The 27,785-nt window shown below is 30.0% G+C and overlaps 1 protein-coding gene across 1 annotated transcript in view; it reads right to left on the reverse strand.

The window, feature by feature from the left end:
* Window positions 1-12,861: 12,861 nt before the first annotated feature.
* The window catches only part of LOC119689240 (peroxisomal acyl-coenzyme A oxidase 3), a 30,869-nt gene continuing 15,945 nt past the window's right edge, over window positions 12,862-27,785 (reverse strand). The window contains exons 2-6 of the mRNA XM_038104029.1: window positions 18,097-18,244; window positions 17,105-18,028; window positions 16,918-17,043; window positions 14,014-14,350; window positions 12,862-13,947 (exon numbers count right to left, since the gene is read on the reverse strand). Of these exons, the coding sequence (XP_037959957.1) occupies window positions 13,397-13,947; window positions 14,014-14,350; window positions 16,918-17,043; window positions 17,105-18,028; window positions 18,097-18,231 (2,073 nt within the window). The 5' untranslated portion in view covers window positions 18,232-18,244 and the 3' untranslated portion in view covers window positions 12,862-13,396. The remainder of the gene's footprint in view (window positions 13,948-14,013; window positions 14,351-16,917; window positions 17,044-17,104; window positions 18,029-18,096; window positions 18,245-27,785) is intronic.

The following is a 27,785-nucleotide window of genomic DNA, read 5'->3' on the forward strand; positions in this document are numbered from 1 at the left end:
TTTCTTCACCACACATTTAATAGAAACCATGTTGTAAATTTGTTGAGATACTTTCGATTTTATAGTCTAAAAAGTGCTAAAAGTAGCAAAATGAGAATCAAAAACGGGTAGAGCAGTTCGTATCTCTGAGTCTAATAGACTTAGAACTGTTTGATAAACAGCTAATGATGTAGGAAATGATGAATGACTCAGGAACTTACATACTAGATGGATTGATACCCGGTCAAAGTAATAAAAAAGAATTTTTTTTGGAATATTATATTTCATGCTTCAATAAAGACTCTTTTAAGCTCGACAAATCGTGTCCAATGATCTTTCAACATTTGGATACTATTTAAATAATACGATTTATCAAGTCCTCCAAAATATAGCTCAGTTTCTTATTTTACTTTATTATTTAATGCAAATCTCTTTTCCTGAAATTATCTTTTCGAGTTTGGAATCAGCTATTAGTCGCTGGGAGCCAAATTTGGAAAATACGGTGGGTAAGAAAGCAATTCTTACCGTAATTCATTTAACTTTACCATGGTTTTCATTGACGTTTGAACATGTTCGTTATCCTAAAAAAACGAAATTTTTTTTTTAGACAAATGGAGTCGTGTTTACTTGATTTCTTCATTCAATCGATCGATTAATATGCAATAATAATCTGATGTTGTTTTTCCTTTTTTATTTTTACAAAAGGTCTATAAAAATAGTTTCACTTGAATCCCAAAATACGGAAGCCAAAACTTTTCCAGCCGATTATTGAGGCTCTATCCATACTGCCTTGTTGTTTTCTCTCAGGTGTGAAGTTATAGATTCATGTTTCATCAATTGTCACTACTCGACTCTACAAGCTCACAGTGAATTAGATTGTGCATAAACATTTCTAAACAATGTTTTGAATGATGAAGCCGTTGTCGTTTTTGGACAATTCTTAGCAAATTGCGGCACCTATCTTTCCGAAAGCTTTATAAAAATCAACATTGAATTACGTACACAATTTCAAACATTTGCACAAAGCTAAAAAAACATCTGATGAAGTCGAAACTTTTACTACTCGAGTTATCGACATTTAAAGTTGTAAGCTACTTACATTGAATACACTAACAAGAAACTACTTCCCGATCTGAAGCCAACTACTAAAGTAATAATGACAAATCGTACATTGATCTCGCAAAAGGCGAGCAACAACAAGAAGATGCGCCATCTGAAAATATTTTTTAGTTATCATGTAAAAATTTTACAATTTAAAGCCCGAAAGAAAAACGACGAGCTCGACATAAGAACATCAAAGAAAACAAGAAAGCTAACAGTTAAACCCGCTCTCGTGCTTCCCTGGATGTGTCCCTGGCGGACAATTTACAAAAGTACCTACTTCTACTTTCTTCAACTTGCCAATAACAAATGGAAAGCACTTAAGTGATGTGCAACTTCCAGGTTAACATGGCACACCTATAAAAAAATTAGATCCTTAAAACTCAACAAAACAAACCACGTAAACACTGCAAGACTCACTGCAGTTCTTTCTGGTCACTAGTGTATAGAAACCCACGCAGAGAAACTGCGTTTTCCTTATAATCCTCACTGCAGAAGTTGTGAAAACCTGCAGAAAAAAGACACCATAATACATTTTCTATGTGAATGCCTAGCTTTAGCATCCAGAAGGAATAAGTTTTTAGGAAGTTACTTCTTTGCAAGTTTATCAGACTGTTCATCGGTGAAGGCAAGAGTTCTATTAAATTACCTAAATACGACAGGATGGATTTAGTCTCTACACTTCTATACTATGGGTTCTTACGAGGAATGTAGTAGCAAAACGGCGTAAAATTATTAATTGTGGTACTCTCTACTCTACTATACTAGTGGTTCTTGCGAGGAACCAAGCCCATTATCTTGAAAACTTCGCTTATTGATATGTGGCGAAGTCAAAAATGTTGCTCAAAATAGGTGTCTTTATTAAAAACAGTTTTTAAATATGCTTACATGAAAAATCGTTGTCCGTCTTACTATTCTATAATAAAAAATAATAAAAACTTTAATTAAAAAAATAATTATTGAGTTAAGAAAGTCTTCAGTTTGACATTCAATGACTTTTTTCACTCATTGGTCGCATTTTTAATTGGGTTTTTAATAATAATAGAATGTAAATATTTATATTTTTTCTAAATTTGAATAATTTCTCACTGCATAGGAACAAACTTTTAATTACTTAACTAGACTATAAATAATATAAAAAACATAATTCGTTTCAGACGTGATGTCATCGAGCTTTGGATTATTTTTCTTTTTTTGAATTTCTGTCCTCGCTCACGTCTTCCAGTGGTTTTATCACATTTTACAGCATTTAAGACATTGTAAAATTTAAAAAATTTTTGAAAAATTTTTTTTAACGTTTATGTAATATGAATATATTATTATATAGCGCATCGCCCATTCGTTCCTGATTTACTGGAAGCATTTTTTTTAAACAATTGCATGTATTTTTTAGTTATTTTGTAAAGAGTATTGTTATTGTATTAATTTGCGCACAAGCTTCCAATTACAACCTAACGAACACTCAAATCAAAACAGCAATTTATATCTTTAAGCGAACAGATATTGTATCTGAAACATGATTAACCGATCGACGACTGCCGCGTCTGCGAGTGTAAATTTAAATTTTTTTTAGGTAAAGAGAAATCTGAACTCGCTAAGCTCGCTAAGTTGAATTTATGGAGTATGAGTTTGTCTTCAGCTACTGCTATGCAAATTAATAATATATTTTGAATTTATATCTAGAAACGATGATCCAAAAAAATTGAAAAAAATCACAATATTTATATTATTAATAAAAGAAAAAATAAAAACAATAAAAGCAAATCAGTATAAAAAAGAAATCATCGCAACAGACAAAAAACGGGTTAGAGGCAACAAATTTGTTTGAAAAAATTAGCGGACCAATACCGACAGAATTGCTAATCATGAAGTTGAACGCATTAATGAAGCTGATGATTGCTCTATCCGTCAACGTATTTTATTGTTGGGAATCACCAATTTTGTAGAGTTGCCACATTATCATACTCATACATATGTTTACAGAGTTCGAGTGACGTAGAGTTTTACTGATGCGGACTATTTGCATGATGCTCGCATGATGCTGGCAAAATTTAATTTTTCATATTTCAGATATTAAACTTCACAATTTTTTATTGAATTCAGATTTGGACAAGTGTTTGCCAAAAACTTCATATTCCATTTTTTACTAAATAATCTTTCATTTATATACAATACATAGACGATTAATTTCTTAGTCATTGACTGCACATTTTTTGTAAATTTAAATAATACTAGAAATAGCTTTAATTAAGCCAACGAAAATCACGTGTAAATTAATAGCAGTAAATGATATTAATTACTTATAATATATAGATAAAATTTATAAAATTATAAGAAATAGCCGTGATGGAAAGAAATTTTTTTATAGTTGTAATCAACAACTCAGTTTAAAATAGTTTAACAATTATTTATTTCATATAAAAGGTAATTCCCCCATTCCGAATGACATTTAAAGAAGAGGAAAAAGGGGCATTGATTAATTAAAAAAAAAATGTTTACAGCTGAACCCTTAGGTACTTAAGGACTTATTACTTATTCTAAGACGAGATGATAAAACTAAATTTGAAAAATCGCGACAATTATATTCACTGAGGCTATATAATCACAAACGAGACTGATGCAAACTATATATTTTGCGTAGAGTAAGAGAAGCCAGTAATACATGCGCTGTTTGAATTCACTGCGCTAATGCACAAACGGAATAGACTCCTGGGAATGTGTACCTTTATAAAAAAAGGCAATAATATATATACGAATGCAAACTGTAGATTTTGCGAAGAGTATGAGGAATCAGCCAAACATATACTGTTGGAATGTACTACGATTATGCACAAACGAAATAGACTTCTGGGAACGTATACCTTTACAGAAGAGGAAATAATATATATACGAATTCAAACTGCAGATTTTGCGAAGAGTATGAGGAATCAACCAAACATATACTGTTAGAATGCACTATGCTTATGCACAAACGGAATAGACTCCTGGGAATGTGTACCTTTATAAAAAAAGGCAATAATATATATACGAATTCAAACTGTAGATTTTGCGAAAAGTATGAGGAGTCAGCCAAACATATACTGTTAGAATGCACTACGATTATGCACAAACGAAATAGACTCCTGGGAACGTATACCTTTACAAAAGAGGCAATAAAACTTTGTAAAGTAAGTTCTATACTACTTTTTATTGACGCAACAGGGCTTAAAGACCTACTCAAAGCCCAGAAGGGGACACAATAGAACCGACGGTCACAGTCTCACATCCCATAGCAATAATAATACTCATAATACTTCCTAAGGGTAAAATATACAGAAGAATAATTCTGGAAAAACAAAAATTCACTTAATAATTTCAAATAAAAACTATCTAAAAAAAAGTACATAAACAACTCTTATTAATATATATACTAAATTTATCTTCAATTTACTTAGTATTATTTAGTATTTATTTAATATTTAGTATTTAGCTCATCAGTGATAAGGGCTTGGCCAGTTTTCTTACATAAATTAATGTTATCTTCATTTCTGATAGAATATTCTTGAAGAATCTTCAAGAACTTAACACATTAATTAAATAATTTTTTTTTGTTTTTGGTTTTTATTTTTTTTTCTAAATAAATTAATGATAAATAAAAATACATTTAAATATTTTTTTTCTTTACTTTTGAATTTTTTGTTTATAGCTTTTAATTTTTAAATTTATCTTTATCCCTAAAAGAATGAATATATTAAGAATATTCTGGTTACTCTGCTAATAAATGGCACAAGAAATCAAAACTTAAACATCTGTTTTCAATGTAGGTAGGCACCCATCATTGGTAAACTTTGAAAATATTTTCTTGGTATTACATGAATTCACCAATACACCTTCTATTACTATGCCCTGCTTTCACAAGATATAGACTTTCTTACATAGGGTCGCACTTTTTCGATTCGCTAAGAGAACTTAATTCTGCTCCTCTACCTCATGTCAATGGCTTTGTGGCCAATACTAAATGGTTATATTGACAGGTGACAATAGACCTCATGGTCTATGTGCGTTTTCTAAAGAATTGTGTTATTCTACATGAGTATCTTCTATTATATATATTCTATATACTCTGTATTCAATTATTACTCCAGATTTCAACAATACACAATCAGTAAAAATAATTACAATCAAGAAGCGAATCCTAAATTATATCTAACCATAATTTAATTGAATAGAAGTTTTAAATTTAACTGTAGTAATCCTAAAACTGCACCATCTAACAATATTTTTTTTTGACTTTAAAGGGAATTTAGTATAGATTTAGTGCGGAGTTCACCTTGTTCTGTAAAGTTACATAGGAGTATCATCGTTAAAAACATAATGCCTCTAAACAAATTATGGTTACCCGTTAAAATTTCCTCCATGTTTCATAATCACTTGTCATTAGTCCCCATTTTCTAGAACTAAGTTGTTTCACTGTTTAGTTATGTAAATATATTTATTTACATATGTATACTTATGTACACAAAAATTTTGGAAGAATTCTTCTAATATATTTTTCATTTAAATATGTTAATTCTAAACTATAACTATTTATTTATATTTATGAAACTACCATAATTTATAATGAAGCATATGTAATAGTAGAGTAAATGCATTAATGTTCAAAAAAAAATACACTGGGCAAAACTCTAAATTTGATCAACACAAATCTGGTTAAGCACTTTGGTTCAGTTTTCTAATACATAGATATATATAGATTAATATGTCCAAAAGTCACTTATATAAAATATTAGACCATATCTGAAATAGCCCCCAAAAAATTTGTGTTTTGAAAACAATAAATCTGTTCGCGAAATTCATTAATTACTTCATCCATTTATAACATAATCGGCCTTGATCGCTACGTTAATAAGTAACATTATCGTACATAGAACGAAGACAGTCCTCAATCCGATAACGCATCAGCATTACATCCATTCAAATTGACTGTTTGGTGTGGTTTACACTCTGACGGCATCATCCATCCTTATTTCTTACGAAATAAGGAAGGAGCTAAAAGCTACCGTTACGGTAAATGGCGAGCGCTAAAGATCCATGCTGCCTGAATTTTTATTAATTAATCAGTTTAACATCACTAAATCAGATATTTGGTGCCAACAAGATGCAATACGGCGCAACTTGCCATACAGCGGGCTTAACAATCAATTTATTGCGAAATCAATTTGATAACTGGTAACAACTCTATTTTCAGAATTGGTCCTATTAACTGACCCCATCGTACGAGCGATTTAACGCCTCTCGATCACTCTTTATGTTGTTATCTCAAGTCATTGGTTTGCCGTAAGGTCACATTTATCCCAAAAAATAGTAAAAAATTGGACTGATCGAATGAACCATGTAACATATGGCGGACATATACCGGCGGACGAATCATATTCAAAATATAAATACCAAGATTATAATAAAAAAAATTTCATTCCAATAATATTTCTGTCTTGAGTTATCATTTTAAGTTCTCATGCAGCTATAGAAACACCCCAATATTACAAAGACAGAAGAATTCAAAATTAATTTAAGAAATATATTATGATCCACAAAAAGTGCAGCCATTTGGATTTTATTTCATTGAAGATTAAAATAAAAAGGATATTAATGCAAATCGGTAGAAATTCTTCATGTCTCGTCATAAATAAGATAGATAATAAAATATTATCTATTGTCATAAATAGACAATAGATAATAAAAATTATCTATTTTGAAGAAAGAAGAATCCCAGATTGATTCAACAAAAATTTGTATATTTACAAAAAGTAGCAGTAAGGATTTAATAATAGGCTTAATTGGACCTTATTTTTTTGAGGATGAAAAAAAGTACATTTCCAAGACATTAAGACATTATAACCAAATCGAGTCTTATATAAATTTATAACCCAACGAAGCCAACTTGATATCAGTGAACGATTGAGAAAATTCCAAAAATATTATTTTTAATTATTTTGTAAATATCGCAATGGTTTTAATATATATTTCGTATTTTAATTATATAGCAGATAAAAAAAATTTTTACCACAATCTAAATATATTCGCACTTTACTGGATATATTTTCGTAGTGCCCGTATTTTATTTTTTATTTTTTTTTCTTTACATAAAACTTTACTCCAAAAATAGTTCCAAATTTTTAATATTTCTGGTTTTGTGTCTTTGTAAAACAATAAAATTAAATCAAAACATTTGAGTCATTAGCAAAATTACCGCAAATAAACAATAAAAATCGAAATTTCTCTTCACCCAAGTGTCTGGTAACAAAAACTTAAACAAAAAAAAAAAATAAAGAGAACTTTAATCGTACAGATGATGTTAGAAGATGTTAAAGTTAACAAATTTGGAAATTTTATAGACTTTTTATAACAAATAATTTTTTTCATCTCCATTCTTGTTCGATTTTGTACAATTTAAGTGCATAAAAATTAATTAGAAACCAAGAAAAAAAGTTGGCACGAACATCGGCGGCACAAACTCAATTGTTGGGGTTTCCCAAACAACTCACTGTAGCATGCGAACAATCTGAGAAGAAAAAACTTAAGTTCTACAATTTTGGTTGGTTAATTTTGGCCATCAGATAAACGCATGTTATGCGAGCATAATTTTAAGTAATTTCAACAATTTTTTAATTACTACAACTTATACGTAATATCAACAACCAACAGAGGTATGACGTCAAGCACTCGATTGGAACCCGCAAGGGAAACGAAAAATAGTACAATCCAAAACATTAAGGAGAAAAATATCACAAACCGAGATTTTAGCAACTGGGAAATCGTGGAACGAAATAAAACCTATCGCAAACAAACAGACAAGATGGAAATGCATAACTAAGGAACTACGCTCCACAAGGAGATAAAGGAATCAAGAAAAAGAAGAAGACACGTAATATCAAAACTAGCAGAAATCATGTAGATGAATATTATTACGAATAATCAAATACAAGAAATATTTCCAAGACCACTGAAAATGGATATTTGGCAATATTCGAAACAGCTGTATGGTAAGTCAAAAACTCAATTAATTAAAATAATATAAAAATAATTTTTGTTGTTCTTGCTCACTACTGTTCGAAAATTCTCTATTTCTGCTTATATTACAACAATTTTAAATATAAAGCTTATTGGAACTAGCATATGCTCGGGACCCCTAAACCATATGTCTTTGATAACTAATCTTATTAATTTTATTTAGGCAACCATTATCTGCACAGTTCTTGACAGTAAAATTATTATGTATTCAATCGCTTTTCTATGCCCACATCCTCCTAACCTCTGCAGAAGTTCGTACTGGGAACTTAAAGAATGACCAGTAATATTGGACATAACATTACTTCTTATTAAATATAGAGAAGCGTTTATGCCATTATATTGGTGTCTGGCATATTTGCTTCAACTGTCAGTCACTCTAACACCTTTCTCAGTTGTTTTGTGTCTAATAATAAGCTTCAAAAAACAGAGACTGTAATTTTTGTGAGGCTTACAAGCTCAGCACCTATAAAATATCACGATACCAAATTAATTCAACTTTCAACTTTTATGAAGTCATTCAAAAGTAAATGCTACACCCTATATCTCCTGATCTTTGCTCTGCACTATTGACTGATTTAGGAGTAGTTTGATTATATACGATTATAACGATGTGTATATTATATAAATATACACATCGTTATATTATATAAATATACACATCGTATAGTCTCACTTTATGTACAATAACGAAGAAGATACACACTGAGCTGAGCCATCTTAAGAGAAGAACTGTATCAAGTCGAAAACCGGTAACTAGTGTTTATAAACAGCTAACTAACACGACACTATTGATATATTGTATATTGAATTGAAATCTAAGGTGATTTATTTTCAGAACCTAATTTTTTTGTGTTTCTAACTTAGCGGACAAAAGTTAGACTTTTCTATATACTCACTCCTCTTATGAAATTATGTTTCATAACAGATATAATTAGCATTATACACTAATTAACAGTTATACCAATTATATCTAGATCTCTCGATAACATGGAACTTTTACCGTTTGAGTAGTCTATAAGGCGTGGAAAAATTCAAACGATTTAAAAAAATTCAATCAAGTTAAGAACTCTATTTATAGGTAAATGTAAATAAGTTTCTATATCTTCAATTTATAATACTTAATATGTAAATAGCTACGACTAATCGCATCGTAGGTGATAAGCTACACTACTAAGCTGATACAAGCCTACAGATGAATAAAAAAAATTGTTGTTGTTTATAGAAGATTTTATAGATTTTAAAGAAAAAAAACTTATTAATATCGCAATAATATAATATTTCAATTTATCATCTTCTTAACTTTATATGCAAAACGTTACCGCCTTCTGATCACGATCCATAACGAATATGCTTGATGATTAAATAATTTTTTATAGTTTAGAAATTTTTTATTCATAAATTATTTAAGTTAATCGTTGACTATAAACACTTGAAAAGATTTTAATTGAGCTTTACATGCTCAAGTTCTCACGTCAAATTGGATGGAAGCTTGGTAAATAAAGTCAGGTTCTCACATTGCTGGATCTTATGGTAAAGCGCGGAAAACGTAAACTATTTATTTACTTTAAAACCCAAAATATTTTTGTTTTTTTTATTTTCTTTTACTACAAATCGTGATAAAAATAAATAACAAAAAAAAACCTAATTATTGCTATTAAAATCGCAAATAACCATTATAAAAACAAATTAATCGCTCTAACGAATGGGTTGAGAACTTGTATTATATCTAAATTAGTGCAGATTTTTTTAAATATATAAATTTCATAAAAATTAATTCAATAAACATCAAATATGAATTTTGTATACAATTTGCCACACTCTTTTCATTTTCATAAATCCTACAAAATTGGTATATTCAAATTCATTCATTTATTTTAAACTCCACAACTCCATAGATCATGACCGATTCAGCTATTACTTTTCATTCCTTAATGGGAAGTTGTTCTTAATTAAGAATATTTCTTTAAATTTATGATACTCTTTCGCCTTTCGTATTTAGTTCTAGAGAAACATTTCTTCCATGCATTATTTTGTTACGTTTATATAAACCCATTAAACCCAGGCAATTTCAGAGCTAAAATTTTATGGTGAAATTTCTATAGTAAATGATAAAATAAAACATGTTTAAGTAAATGAGAAAAGTTTAATATTTATTTGAGAGATTATTCTCACGTTCTTTTTTACTAAAAAATGTAAAATATTCTTTAAATATTAAAAAATATTCTAAACTAGCCATGTGGTGTACCACACTGTGGTCCGAAATGGGTTAATAGATTAGAAAATCAAATTCAACGAGATACCTTGTAGAAATATCAGTCTTGCAGTTGGTTTACTTACAGGTCATTGTATTTTAGGTAAGCATACTAGGAGACTAAATCTCCCTTTCAACCATATCTGCCGCATTTGTGATAACAACGATGAAAATGCCTTCCACTTGTTTTACTTCTGTCCGACCCATGCGATGTGTCACCTTAATACTTTAGCGGCTTTTTTTTCGAGAATCTTGGCGTACTGCAAGACCTCTCTCTGAATAGCGTCATAGGGTTTACCAAAGGTTTAAAATGGTATTAACTTTTGGGTTTTGTTTAATAATACGATAGCACAATGGCCTTACAAGCCTAAGTAGATCCCTTCCGATCGCCGGTATAACCTAAACTAACCTATATTAATAGCTTATGCTGCAGACGTTTTTTTTTTTTCAACATACGAGTATTATAAAATTCTAAATTCTATAATCTAACAAACTCGTTTTATATAACGTTAACTAAAGAATAAAAGCTTATTGTTTTTACAAAAACATGAGGAACATGAGATAATCTGATAGCAAATCAATCTCATAACTATTAGTACAAAGTAAGATATGCAATCCAAAAAATAGGATTATAAGACTCATAAATTTCAATTCAAATCAAAAATTTGGTAATATGAACTATTAATAGCTTTAAACCCCAATTTAGTTAGCGTCTTTCTTTGGTTCAAAATTTGAAAATCTAATAAAGAACTAAAGATGAGATGAAGTGAAATATAAAGTAGTTAAACTAGTAATAACACTTAATTAGTAGAAATTGGCGTATAAACACCACAATTATCAGGTATACCTGTTTATCAATATCAATAATCAATTGACACTTTTTCATGACGTTTTAATATAGTAAGAGACTCTCTAAGTGATAATGTTTAGAAGAAAGATTGCTAAATAAAATGAACAGTGAGTAACTACATCAGTGGTGCATTTTAATAAATACTTCGTAGTACTATAGACTTGCTGATAAACTAATACTCACTGAAACAGAATAATGAAACAGTTTCTCCCAACCGGAGCCAACTTCTCTCAGCAGAAAAGAAATACTCTCAACAGAAAAGAAATTCTTAGGTTGATATTTTTTTGTCGAATGTTAAGCTTTTTATAACGAAAAGAAACTAGAAGGGTTCAAAAAGTAATAAGGAAACAACAACAATAATTCGATTAATTTATTGAAATTTGACTGTTTAGAGTATGGTCAAGTACTCATTATCAGTGATCTTAGGAAGTATTCGAATTTCTTAATTAGTTTATAGTCCATATATAATTTGTTTAGACTGCCTATCAAATCAGAAACGAATTCCTCTCAACAGAAAATAATTTCTCTCAGCCGGAATACCTTCTATTAGAATATAACCGTAAGTATGCAACGAAATCGACTCTGAGCCAAAAAAACAACAGGCTATATTCTATCAATACTTTAGATAAATTATCTATATTTAGCTATTAATTTTAGAATTTATTATAGTTTTTCAAAATCTGCTAAAGTTTTATTTACTTGTGTTATTATGGTTTTTTATATATTTTTAATCTGGCTGTAGGTCCCTTATTTTTAAATAATTAAACGTTTAATATTTTTTATTATACTCTATATTTCGACTCTCCTTGAGAGTTATCTTCAGGATTACGATACGTCCTCCTCTTTGTGTACTGAGTACAATATAAACGATAGAACAAAGAGGGGGACGTATCGCAACCCTGATGATGACTCTCAAAGAAATTCAAAATATGGACTATAATAAAAAATATTAAACGTTTAATTATTTAAAAAGAAAGGACCTAGAGCCAGATTAAAAATATATAAAAAAAATTATTCTAATAAACACATCGAAAAATAAATTTAAAAAATTTTATATTTATATTATTTTTTAATATACAGACTATAAGTCTGTGTGAATGCATTAACAAATTTACAAAATCAGACATACCACTAATTTCGTTTTCCATTTTTGAAAAATAGGTTCGATCTCCACAATGCCTACATTCCAAGAACTTTACTATATCTATAAGGAACTTCTATATTCAATGCGCTACAGAAGTGGAACACAAAAAGCGTGTAGGTGACACTGGTTGCTGATTTTATGTATTATCTCTTTACACAAATACAGCTTAGATAACGTTGAAAGTCTGTCTTTCTATTTTTTATACTCATTCCTTTAAAAGTATTTAAACTATCACAAAATAATGTATATATTAATTAAATAAATAACTTTTACAATAATTTACAATATATTTATAATAGCTATTCCTGCGGATTGCTTTGAGTTCTAAAATTTTGAAATCTACATTAGTGAGTCAACAGTAGGGAACTCATTATATATGGTACAGTATATGGTATAAAGTGTATACATATATATTAACAACTTTAAGTGAAATTTATTTTTGCAAACATTTTTAATAAAATTTAAAAGACAATATCATTCAAATTAATAATACAATAATTTTATTATAAACATTTTATTATTCTTCACATATAACAGAGAAAATATATATATAAGATAATAACTTTCCAAAGACGTTTATAACAATTAACATAAAGTAAATTTGTATAAAAGACACGTGAAAAATATATGTATGTATGTATGTTTGTATGTATGTATAACTTTACATTTTTTTTCTTGAAAGCGTATCTGAATGAACTCTTTATCCGACATACTTGTTTATAAACGTTTTACATAAATTACAATATCAGCAATTATCTAAGATCTAAATACCTTTCGTGCTACAAGATTAAAATAAGAAAACATTTTTTTAAAAATGCGGTGGCTTGTATCCGTATTATGACAACACCCAAATATCTATATTATTTGTCCTTTTTAATATAATTAACAATATTATTATCATAATGATCATCGTTACTAAATACCAGTTAACAGTACTACAATACTGTGTTTTTTTTACAAATTTTATTTTATAAATAAAGGAATTTTTAATTCTTAAAGAAAAGGAGTACTTAAAACAAAATTAAAGCTTTGATTTCACTTGTGGTATTATAATATCTTTCCACCATGAGGGTCTTTCAAATGCGCCCTGATTGGTCATAAATTCGTTTTGTAAATTCTCATACAAAAGTCCGTCAGATTTGGCTATAACCGAATCTAAAGCAAAGTCTGGTGGGGCCAATGCATCTGCCACCGAAACTGCCGAGTCCTTGAGTTCTGCACATTTTTGTAATAGACGTGCACGCACATCTTCGGCGAAATTAGAATTCGTCGCAAAACCACCAACATAAAATATAGTCAAATGTCGATCAAGACACCACATAGCATATACACCAAAAAGTAATTCCATAACATTTGCTAATGTACCGACAACATCAGAACGTTGGACACGTTTAACGTATTTACATAAAGCAAAATATTCCGCATAGGCCAGCGAAAGCTCACGTGCACCATACACTTGGGAATTGTTTCGTGCCTCAAAACGATGTACACCGTTATTGACACTAAGCGCCACACGTTTTGTGGTTGTATCCAATAAATAGCAGAGCATCCATTCGTAACAACGTAGAACAACTAAAAAAAAACAATTCAAAAATAATAATTTTTCAAGCATTTAGAGATATATTATAATAAACTTACATTCATAAGAATCTATAGGACACATTTTTAGTACATTCCCGTAATTATAACCTAAAATTTCGACACGGTTAATAATAAAACGCTCTGTACAACCCACACTGGACTCGCTCCATTGACGTAACAACCAATTTGATGCTTGCTGTCCCAATACATTATTGTCACCTTCGTAAGTGCAACTTGGATCGTGGTCGTTACGCAAATCACCCAACTTTGAAGCTTTTAAGTAACCATGACCGCCACAAGCCTCACGTGCTTCTTGCAAAGCGTCTCGCGCTGTCCAAGTTATCAATGGCTTAAGGGAAGAAATCACAGCATGTATTTCCGACACCAGCTGAGTCTACAATTTAATTCAAGAATTATTTAAAATTTGATTACTGAATTAAATAATGAACTAAAGTAAGATGCGATATTCAAGCTATAGTAAATATGGGAAGAACGAGATACTACATTTCTTTCAAAATTAATCATTTAAAACTAGAAATTAGAAATATTTTATAAATGTTTATAAATGTAAATAATTTATAATTATAATTAAGAAAAAAAACAGACATTCCATTGATTCATTCGCCCATGATTCTTATGACGCTTTTACAGCATTCTCAGATAACCTACCGTTATATTATTTTGGCGTAAATAATTCACAAGAGCAAAACAATATAACCTAGAACCATTTATTTTCTACGTCACTTATATATAGCTAAGATCTATATATGTACGAACTATATATGTATTTATATCTAAAAAGACAAAACCATTGTATCTACTCAGAGCTTGACAATGGTACCTTTTATCTTCCTTTGCTAAATATTCTTAAGTCAACCTGAGTTAAATCTACTATTTGTGTCTTTATATACCTCATAAAAATAGCAAACTGCAACCCGAAGATTAAAGAATTGTCAGTAAAATGAAAGTAATTATAACTGAACATAAAAACGTCTTCCTTGCACAACAAGAACTAACCTCACCCAACTGGGATCTGTATATAGGCACGTTCTAACCAATTACGTGTAAACTCATAAATATTCTACCAAATTATATGGCCCAAATGCAGGTCTATTGCTCATAAAATAATTCACCTATTTTCATATCCAAATGAACACATAAATTTCAGACCTCTTGATTTATGGCTCCGCCCCGTTTAAGTACCAAATCCCTTTATATGAACCCACGATAGGCTCGACTCTACGGTTTGTATTTGACAGGGTTCAATACTTGATACTTACAGTCCAAAAATTATATACGGGCATCTAAATCAATAGATGTGTTCAAAGATTATTGTAATGATAGATATTTAAAGGTATATTTGGCAGCTATATGGGCAAGTCAAAAATTCAATTGATCAAAAATGAAATTTCGGGACTTAAATATTTCTTTACTATTATCACCTTAATAAGTATTTAATATTAACTCTTGACTCTTGAAATCTGTATTTCATTTCTCTATCCTCTTCAATGGTCGGTCAGGTCGCACATTTGGGAGAGTGTTTGCTATCTTCGAGTAAACCATAATTAAACACTTAAAAACTGATTTTATCTACGAATTTGATGAAAGTTAACCTGGATGTCAGGCATTGATTAACATTCAATTGTCGTTGGTAGTAAATTTGTGAAAAAAAGACTGTCCGAGCATTAATAATTGCGTGTTTCAATACTTATTGTTAGAATAAGCATAGTATGCAATAAAATTATACTAAACCAAATAACTAATCCAATAAATAAAAGTTTCAAATAATACTAAACAAATATTAAAATATATCATTCCTAAACAACTATATAAGTAATATAAAAGTAGTTGAATAACAATACATGACTTCCAAGACAATATCGTATACATTCCTATAATATTCCTAAACATTCCTAAAGAAAACAATGCATTTTTCGCAGATTATGACCTACACAGGTTAAAGAAAACGAGTCATTCCACAAGCAGTTTAAAATACATAAAAGAGCTACTAAAATAGGTGTAGCATATTATACAAGAGAGAATTGTACGAAACATTTTAACAGAATTTTGACGTAAAGAAATGTACGTTCCTACATCTCTGGTTTCAAACAAGATTCTAAAAATTTGTTTTGCTAACAAACTATTTGCATTGATCTAACGAATTGATGAAAGTCTTGAAGATGTAGATTTCACTTATTATGTTTTTTTCTCCTCCAACATTAGCTATCTACAACTCCAATCTAGTATAGTTTTTTTGAAAATACGGAATAATAAAAATTTAGAGTATACGGAATAACGAAGGTTTTAGAGTTACGTTCGTGACATAAAATTTTATAAAAATTTACATACCTAGTCAATAGTGAATATTCTTTATTAATAGTGTTGTTAAAAAGCAATTATAAGTCATAGACTTAAACTGATTTAAATTAGTCCTACTGTATTAACTCTAAATATGTCCAATACTAAATTGCATAACACAAAACTTATAATTGTAATATGCTCAAAAAAAAATAATATGGCCCAATACGATGGACCAGGAACTAAAGAGATGAATACATAAGTTAGTTCACTACAATTAATAGAAAGAAAAATGAGAGTTTAAAGACACTTTTCTGTGAATAACAACGTATTCCACATTTAGCAAGAACTGTTTTTGCCCCTTTGAATTTAGTTATATTCTAAACTCAATTGGAGTAACTCGTGCTAAACACATGAAATCACACATCTGTGATTTATTTTCATTTCTAAATATATACACAAGAACGAGTCTTTTCTGGTTTATGGGTCCGCCTAAATAAAATAGCAAGATTTCGCTACCTAAACCCATGTTGGACTCAAGAACTTATACTATATCGAACTTGCGAAAGTGTGGCTACCACAACGACATGGGAAAGGCGTTACTTTGACTAGCATGCACCTCATTTTTTCTTAGAAAGTTAATAACACTAAAAGCTTAATTACCAATGTTTCAAATCCATTTGAATCCGCTTGTGTTTGTTCTATGATCCGTAAATAAGTGTTTGTCAACTCTACTACAGCTACTTTAAGCACACAGGATGCAGCTAAATATGGAAATATTCTCCATTGCTTTAAAAAAAATTAAACCAAATTATTTCAAATTTATATATAATAAAACTCAACTACTTACATGCAATTGGTATTCAATTATAGGCAGTTCTGGGCCATTTCTCTCCGGTCCAAATTGCTTACGTAATGCTGCGTAACGCACTGATATAACAGCAGCATTTGATAATGTATTAACAGATTCCTGCATTATACCAATACGTCCAGCTGAAAAAGATTCTAATGCCGCTCCCAAAACTTTGCCAGGCTCACTAAATACACTTTCGTAAACGCCTTCTGGCGTCACATCACCCGTGCGATTCAGAAGATTCTCACGTGGTATACGATAATTTGTAAACATTACAAAACCATTATCAATACCATTTAAACCAACTTTTTCTCCAATATCACCAACTAACACACCAGGATATGATATTAGAGTTTTTGGATCACGTATAGGTATCAGGAAACCGTGTAGACCATGATTAACTCCATCCGCTGTATAAAGATTCGCGAAAGCCATTGCAATTGTTGCAGTCTTTCCCAGATTGCCGACCCAACATTTTGCAGCTTCAAAATCGGGTGAATTTATAATAAATTCTTGTGTTTTTGGATCGTAAACAGCCGTTGTACGTATACTCTTTGTATTACTACCATGTGACATTTCAGTTATGGCCAAACATGTCACTAGTTCACGATTCCAAGCAGCCTCATAATATTTCATATGACGTTCTGTGCCCATAGCGCGTATTGCATTATTAAATAAGCCTACGCCAAGAGCAATTTTCACCGATAGACTCGGACAGTACGAGTGTAGTGCCTCATTAATGCCCATTAAATATTTGGTTTTCTCACCAAAGGAACGCTGTTCAAACTCCTTAGGAACTAAATTAAGATGTGCCATACGGTTCATTTGCATAGCACAAATATATTTCTGTTCATCGGTGGTTCGCGTTGTTTTTAATTTCGCAAATAATGGATCATTCTCCAAAGTTTTCCAAACTTTATACTACAAAAAATTATAGAAATATTTATTTCCTTGTCATATTTTAGCAATATTTATATAAAAATACTCACCTTAATTCTAAGTGTTTGTTCCTCTTCAAACATAAGTCTTAAACTCTTCCAATCGAAAGGAGCGCGTTTGCGATAAGCACATAGCGGACCCTTTGGCAGGTCTGGTATAAACGATGTATTTGAAATTTCCTTCATTTTTTATAATTACCTGCAAAAATGTAGTGAAAATTATTACAAATATGTTTACCATAAAACACTACAACAACTCTCTATTGTTGCAAATGGTCTAAAATATTGTAATAACTTAAATAATATAATTAACCATTATTAATATAAGTGATATGTAGATAAGTAGAATAAAGAAAACCCCTGGGCTTCGTAAAGTGTGGAGCTCTAATACCTATAGTTTACGCACATAGATAAAAATCTTTACAGCATGCGTTCTTTCAGTTCTCCTTAGTTCAGTTCTCTTACGAAAAACATACAAAACAAACTGAGCGTATTTATCAAATGCTGTCTCTTCAAAACTTTGCGTATTTTCTGGCCAAACAGAATACCAAATCAAGACCTTTGGACCAGAACAAATGTAACAGCTGTCAACCTTGAAGTTCGCAAAAGAAACTTTGAATGGATCGGGCACACACTTTGAAAGGCACCTACCGAAATCTGTCAGCAGGGGTTGGTATACAACCCGCAAGCTTGCAAAGGAAGTGAAGGTCAACGTTAAATGAAGTAAATACCGTTTTACAGCCCCTAGGAAGAAGAATAAGCAACATTACTGTTATGAAGGACGTAGTGTGATTGCGCGAAAGGTATAAGCGTCTTATAGACAACCTATGCCTAGTATAAAAGGTTGCTCGAAATCACTGGCTTCGAGCAAGCCTTATTATTCTTATTATTTATATATTGGAAAGCACATATAGTACTAACAAGATTTTTTTCCTCATTTACATCTACATCCTTTTTTTATTCCTTATATACTTCACTTCCTGCCAACTATAACACACATTCACTCAAAATCTCTTCTAATCCGTTCCTGGTCTATATCTCATAATCAATACAGCAAGATCTTTTAGCTACATAATTTTTGAAACGATTAAAACCTTCTTTAAGAGTGTCTAGTCCAAGAGATTTATAAAAGCTTCAAGGTTCGAAGAAGCGATACAAGTTTTAATTAATTATGTTAATAAATTGAATTAATTAAATATGTTGTATTAATTAATTTTTTTAATTCAACAATTTGTTTAATACCAACAATTTGTTTACTATAGCAATGCTTTAAGAGATAATATTGCAACAAAAGTAATGTTTTCATGACAGTGTAAAATCACTAGGAAGCAAACCCTTTTCAGAATATTATTTATAGAAATAAAGAGAAGTTAATAAGATTTACGCGAGAAATGAAACAAAAAATATTACAATTTACCCAGAAAGAAAGAAGATCACATTCATTCACAATTTTGGTAGAAAAAAGTTTTGATACATCATAGTCATACATACATTGTACCATCAAATGATTATGATCCGATCTGTGCAACATTGAAAGTACCGTGCGAACAACCACAATCTATAATACGGACAAAAAACTCAAAGTTCTACAATTACAGAGTAGAAATTCTACTAGTCAATAACAATAACTCAAAATGTAGTTACTATGACATACTTTTCCCAATAAATAATTTATATATTATTTACTTTCGAAGTTTTGAAAAATCTTGTTTGTTTTGGACTCTCTTATGTATGCTTCTTGTATTTAAAAGTTTTCTTTAATTGTTATAGATCAATAAAGGCTAGAGCTTCTTTAAGTATGCATTTCGATAACCTCATAATAGAAGACTGCAAATTTTTGTACCAAGACGGCAACTGCCATTTTAAAGAAAAAATGGCGTCCGAAATCATTGCTGTGGAGGTATACGTACGAAAGCGCGTTGACAACACATATCAGTGCTATGTACCCATATTTTTTCTCTTTAATTCAAGTTTTATATTTTTTTTTAACGGATGCATTTCAGCTTAGATTCGCATCCAGTATCAAACCTAAATATTTGTACGCCGTTTATAATAAAAAATATTGGTTCTCTAACATATAAAGTCCATTATCCAGATGATTCTAAACGAAGTATTCAGAATTTGTTTGAATACAATAAATATTCTATTCGAGTTATAGAATTAATCTCCGATTTCGCAATTGACAAAATAACTCTGTCGGATGAAAATGTTGCTGTGACACAATTTTTGTCCATAGTTTAGTCACATGTAGAGAGGATATACGAAAAAGGCCCGTGCACCGCTACTCTGAGATATATCAGCTCTAATTTGCAAATCCATAATATTTGATACTTCTGTTTGATTCAAGATTATAATTGAATATATAATATAATCTAGCTAGTCTACATTATAAAAATATCTATATAAAATATAATATATATATATAGATATTTTACACACAGCTATTTAGATTAACGAACCTAAGAATATGTTTAATTTTAATGTTAAAATAAAATCACGCCGATATGCTTAAGATTGGATTATTTAATCCTGAACAGTAGCAAAATAGATGTCAGGTATCTGGATTATACCACCAGATACATGATATACAGGAATTTCAATTTCAAGCATTGTTTTAGTAACAGTGCATTAATTTTGCTGAGACACCCTACACTTTACAAGACTTAATCGAAGGTGTTAGAATAATAAAAGACAACAAATCATTTAAAGAAATATAAAACATATTATTTATATGTTGTGGTCTTTAATTCCAGACCTCTCTTGAAGAGTTTACCTTAAGGATGCTTAACAATGTGATACTTATTCAGTTAGTTAATCTCTACAAAGATATCAGTGGCTCGCTATCGTCAATTGGTAGTAAAAATATGTTATATTCTTCTAAATAAAATGTACACCTACTATTGATTTCGAAATGATTATTGATTGACTTTATGACGATGAAACATTATTTTTAACTGATAAGTACAATTTCACCCAGTGATGCAGAATCGATTATACGAGTATTACAAATAGCTAGTGCTAAAATTTGTGTGGCACTGTGTCACGTACATTATGATATTTCATAGTAAGTGTTCATTATAACAATCGTCTAAATAAGGGTTTTATTTTTTAGTCTAATATTTTAAAACAAGCCACTTATACCTTTATCGGAAGACACAAAAAATATTATGTGTCTATAGTAATCTTTTGTACAAGTTTTTTAAGTTACCCCAATTCCAGACTATCTAACAACTAAAGTGGGCTGATTTTGATAGGGACTTTAAATTTCCAATGCTTCTAAATTGGTTATACATCCAGAGTACATACACAGCATATGTTCTCTTGTTTCATCATTCTCAAGACAGAGTCTATAAGAATCATCGTTATTTAAAAAAATTTTTTAGCACAATGTACGAAGGAGACATAACCACCACAAAGGAAACTGTATGTTCTACTTAGATCTATATATCTATAGGTTACACTGAGCTACATCGAAGTATAGACAATTTCATTTTAAAGATATATATATAAAAGAAATTGCAAAGTTTACATAAAGTGCGGACGAACGGATTTTCGACTAAGTCTTATTGAGGTCACAAACTGTATGAACTACTTGGATCTATAGATCTATGGGTTATATTGAGCTATATCGAAGTGTAGACAATTTCATTTTTGAATTTAAATACGAACGGATTTTCGACTGAGTCTTATTGAAGTTACAATATTCTTTCACCTTGACCCGGATTAGGTTCACTACTACTTTTTTTCACTACTACCTTTTGTACCTGCATATTTTTCACATTCTATCAAATTGTGTACATTTTATCATCATTATATGTGCGTGTCTTGAAAAATACTTATAGCTTGTCATAGCTAAACTGTCACAATCTTTTCTACTTAACTTTCACAACATGTTATGATTACTTAAATTAGAAGTCAGAAGCCCCTCAGTTGAGCGGTTTAAACTTACAAAATAAATATAAACGCAATTTTTCTCGTTATTAACCACAAGAAGCCAAAAAAATGTTTGGAGCGAGTTCAGACAGACTTTATGCGAGTTGAGTGAACTATTGAAATTAATTTTCATTTTCCGTTAAATTACGAAAACGAGATAAAGTTGGGAAACAACAGTTTTAGAGTAAAATAAAGAAAAAAAATAATAAATTAAAAAGCAATTATTATTTATTTTCCCGTTTTAAAAATAGACATTTCACAGATTACGCAGCACGTAAGAGTTGACTAAATAGATTGATAGCGCCCCAATGTCCATAAACACCTGTTTGTCGGTAAATAAATTTCGACTCAGTGCAACAATTAGTAATAATTGAATAATTGATGAAGTTCTTGTTCAATGAAAGCCCAAAAAAAATTCAATTAGTCCGGAATACACGTGGTGCGACAAAAATTCATTTGGAATTCGTAATAAAATTGTAGACATTATCTTTTCGCTTAGCTAATTAAGGCCGATAGGTACACAGTGAATCAGATTTTTAACTTGAAGTAGTGCTTTTGACGGTTAAGTGGTTTATATGATTTTGATAAGATTATATCAATTATACGTAGCACTGTTAACAAAAGATAAAATTAGTTTTATAATTGGTTTTGACTTGTATTGCCTTTTTTGTCATTTTAATGTCATAAATATTAAAAGTGGCGGAAGAGATTTATAATTATTACTACTTTTTCGATTTCAATATTTTTTTATTGAATTAAGAAAGAAGGAAGATAATAAAAAGAAAATAATAAAATAGAAGAAATAGTAGTTTCTTATAATTAATACAAAAAAATGTCTTTATGTTGAAGATCTATACAATACTAAGTCCAACCAATATTGACTTTTTAAGATCAACTTAATAGAATAATACGTTCTATATGATCTTATCAAATTATTTAACAAATTATATATAAAAAATTTCCTGATAAGTTTAATGATGGGCAATAAATAACCGAACTACATCGTATTATTATTATTTCCTTGGTATATGTTATATATAATGTGTTTATCTATAATACAACGCTCTTAGTACAGACAACGCTTTTAGAAAGAGCATAGGACGGAGGAAGCCATCTTACTATAGTAGAAAAAAAAAACGAGATTTCAAGAGCTTTCTTGTTTGCATCAAATTTTCATTCAACACTAACGACTATAATTGGTGGTACGCTACAGTCTGTCGAAACTGTTTGAATCATTTTTGTTAGGGGAGTCTAGTTAGTTATACGACAACTTTTCAAAGAACACATTAAGGTTTATTAAACGTTTCGGGTGGTGTTAGTCCAAGAGCTTTATGTGGTAACACAATTACCGGCTACTAATTTACCATAACTGGCTAATAGTGCAACTCACATGATAAGTATAACAGAAATATCATGTATTATAATTATATAATAAATATTGCCAAGTACAACAACAACAACAAGCTATAATCATAATCAAAGATAGTAAAAGAATGTAGAGAGGTGATCGACGAGCTAAATTGGTTGGCTGACATCACTCATCTGGGTTCCTGGACATAAAAACTATAAAGGGAACGAGAAAGCTGATAGTTAAGCCCGCTCCGGTACTTCCGCGAATGTTTCCCTGGCGGTACCGGTGTATATTACTGTAGAGGCCATTAAGAGAAGTACCTACTTCTACTCGCTTCAACTTGTCAATGACAAATAGGAAACCATTTAAATCATATACAACTTCCAGGTTAACATGGTTCACCTATAATAAAATAAAATCTTCGCAACTCATCAAAGACATCGCATGAACACTGCGAGGCTTACTGCAGTTCTCACTGGTCATTGGTGTATAGGAACCCACGCAAAGAAACTGTGTATACCTTATAATCCTCACTGCAGAAGTTGTGGAAACTCGCAGGAAAAAAAACCATAATACATTCTCTCTGTAATTGCCTGGCTCTGGTGTCCAGAAGAAATAGGTTTTAAGGAAGATACTTCTTTGACAGTTTATCAGACTGTTCATCGGTGAAGACGAGAGAACTATTTGATTACCTCAAGCACCAGCTTCTTTTCGTAACGAATTTTACGAAAATGGTTTAAAATATTTTTGTATATAGTTAATCATTACTAATTAATTAATAAATCATTTAAAACTAACCATTTCAAAGTTAATGCACCTCAAAGCTCGGTAAACAAAAAAAAAACGCCGACTAATTTTTGGTCAAACCATATTTATATATTATACATAGAGTTTAATCTTTAGGGTTTTCTAATTGTAAGTGCAAACTCATTATCTTTTAAAGATTTTTAAATGTGCAAAGTAAATATAAGCTCTTTTTGCATAAAAGAGCTTTCTCTCCCATATATCATCGTAAGACTTTGAGTAAGAATTTAATTGCTCAATTTTTCCAGTTTTTTAATTTAAACCTAGACAAAGTTATTTTATATTCAAAACACTTTATTTTGTGTTAGAAAACAACAAACAACACCTAAATATGCTCTTTTATAAAAGCACTATATAAAAGTTCTCTCACAACAGCTGTTTAAAGATTCGAAAGTTTTGGGTCCAAATAATCTGAAATTTTTGCTTAAAAATTTTCTTCTAGTTTCAAGATCTGTATGGACTATCCTGACAATTATCTGAGACCAAATAAATGAAATTCTCACCCCAAACGATTGATAACTATCCAACGAATATCAAGTAATCACCTTCAGCATCGTTTCTCACGACAATATTATAAATACATTTATATCTTAATACATTTTTCTTTTCCATACTTTCCATCACTTTATATTAGACAATTTGATATCTCATAGATAATATTGTATTTTACAATATTTACAAGACATATTTACATGCATAGAAATATGTTCGACATTAAATCATCAGGTGAAGCGTGGCGGTCTTATAGTGCAGGTAAATGCGAGTAAATATTTACCGACAGTTCTATATTTAAATTAGTCCATAAAATTATAATTGTTTATGTATTGTAAATATTTACATTAATATCAAAAATGTTTTGCAATGATTAATAACTGCACAAATAAAGGGAAACCTAATATTTTCAACCATTACTATGGTACATCGTACATCATATGATGCACATATAATACTCGTATTTATTTCTTTAAACGTGAGATATAAAAAAAATGTAAGCTTATTCGTGACTATAAGAAATTGTCATATCTTTAAACCATAACAACTGATTATCTTTTATAGTCATCAGTAAGTGAAACTTAAGTTTCTTAAGTTCTCTTCAATATTTTATACATCGACTTAGGGACCGTGAGAAATGCGATATATATATAGTTTATATATGCTCTATTATAGTTTATATAGATATTCATATGCTCGTAGTATTCGCAGTAATATACAGCAAGCATATACCATCTTAATTATTATTAGTGACTTAGAGCTATAGTTACGAATCAACGGGTGTCAAAAACAATTATATATTTGAAACTTATATGAATTAATCATTAAATCATTACAAGTTAAAACTATAATTCGAACATAGATCAAAATAAGTTTATTCATGATTTTATACACAATTATGCTATATAATAGCCGTCTTTAAGACTTTAAAAAAAAAAACACACAACATTAGGCCTGACTGAAACAAATTGGCATCACTTTTAAAATATATATGTTAAATGCTAAAGACATTGAAGTCGCCTTGTCTGCAGGCCTAGACAGAGACACAGGAAATGGTTGATAGATTCTACCTTCTCTTCATCTGGGCAATTCCTGCATAATAGACTTATTGGAACTAGCCACCATTGAAGCATAGGCGCAATGTCACAGTGCCCCATTAGTTGGCTGAACTAACACATAAGACGAGTAGGTTTTTACGAGTAAAACCTAACTCTGAAGATTTCAAGAGCATTGTTGTTGCTGAAAGAAAAAATTACTGCTAATATAAATTATGCCGGAAACCTTAAAGTATATTTTGGGGTAAAAGAAATCAGTCTAAAACTTTAAAACTATCAATGAAACTAAACACTGTTGTCGAAATTCTGTGCGGAACCATGGAATGGAATAAAAATAAGGATTCACTTTTTATGAAAGAAATGCAGTACTGCAGCGAGTTTATTTTTATTTATACATGTTTTCGTTTACATACGAGGAATTTTAAAACAGTTTTTCGCCTAACAATGAAGGAAAAGTCTTGAAAGTCTTTATTATTGTTTATTTATCGACATGATCTTTCAATACTACGATTCGAATTCTCTCAACGATGCTCCGAACTCTCTAACCATTATGACGAGTTCATCAACACACCATATCAGTTTTTTATTTAATTAACATTATTGTTCTTCAAAACAAAGATATAACTTTTAAAACAAAACATAGTGACTAGGGATTATATCTGGTGATTATTCTCTAAGGATGGTCAATCAATTCAAAATACATTTTGACAGGTTACAAAAATAAAATAAGATAAGTCCTTATCAGAAAGAATACCGTTTATTGATGTGAAAGTTGAAAGATTGTCAACTTTTACAGATGAAGACTCAATGAGTAGTGATCGAATTGACGTCATTTTAATACTTTAGAACTTTTTTTTTCAATATAGATAATAATTTATTATCTATAACAGAGTTTATTAATTACAGTTTATTATATATATGTATATATATTATCTTATGTATTATTTAGTTTTCAATATACATATATAGTTTAGGTTTTGTTTAAAAATAATTATATCAATTTATTTCCTATTTTAGTTAAGAATAGAGCAATTTGTAATAAATTTTAAATTCACAAAAGAAAAAACTTAATAAAAAATCAGCAGATTTCTCGTTAATTTTAGTGAAATTTCAATTGTTTAGTATATTTACATAAACCGAGAAAGACGGGAAATTGCAACAAAAAATAACATTTATGACTTAGTTTACTTTGCAAAACTCACTTGACTATTTTAATTACATTATTTATGAACACTAAAAGGGGTGCGTATGCGCCAGAGAACCCTTCAGAGTTTCGGCAATAACAGAAACATAACAATTAGTTATGATTATCAGTAGAACTTAAAAATTAATTAACATTTATAAAAACCCATATCATATGTAAAAGTTTTGTATTAATTTGAACTAATCTTGACCAAATCCAGCTTATGTTAAAAAAAAATTTATTTTCCTTACTTATAATGTATCTTTATATATTTAGCTGTGATGAGATGATAATTTACTTAAGCTTTAATGTCCATTCAATTATAAGCATTAATCCCTCTTGTATATTATACACGTATGCCACTATAGTATATAGTCAGTACAGCACTTTTGGAACTATAGATGTACCCCCTCCCTTTAGTATATTATTCCACTTTTAAATAAAATTTATATATTATTCATATTCCGTCAATGTCTTTTTCATTAATATATATTATTATATGATCGGGTATAGGTAACAGAAACTTATCTAACCTAACAGTATATAACAGTATATTCACTTCTGGGTCACCGTTTTCAATTAGTTACAAGCCCATATTTGGAACATCACTTTAGGTATAGCAATAATTCTTGATTCTTTTCTTATCTCATTCATCGTTGAAAAATCTTATCGTTTAAGGATTTAACTGTGTTCAAAAAAACAAAAAAAATCGGAAAATGCATTATCTGGAGAATAAGGTGATCACGACATTACAGTTATACTATGTTTGGAACTATTGCATATATAAAGCGGTTTCGGAAAAAAAATTTGGAGCAGATCTTTCCATATCCTAGGTAGGACATATGTCACAAGATAATTTTAAGAAATATTTTAAAAACCCTCCAAAATCTGGGAAAGATAAAGATCTAAGATAAAAATATTA

Source organism: Teleopsis dalmanni, chromosome X, assembly GCF_002237135.1.
Source record: "Teleopsis dalmanni isolate 2A chromosome X, ASM223713v2, whole genome shotgun sequence".
NCBI lineage: Eukaryota > Metazoa > Arthropoda > Insecta > Diptera > Diopsidae > Teleopsis > Teleopsis dalmanni.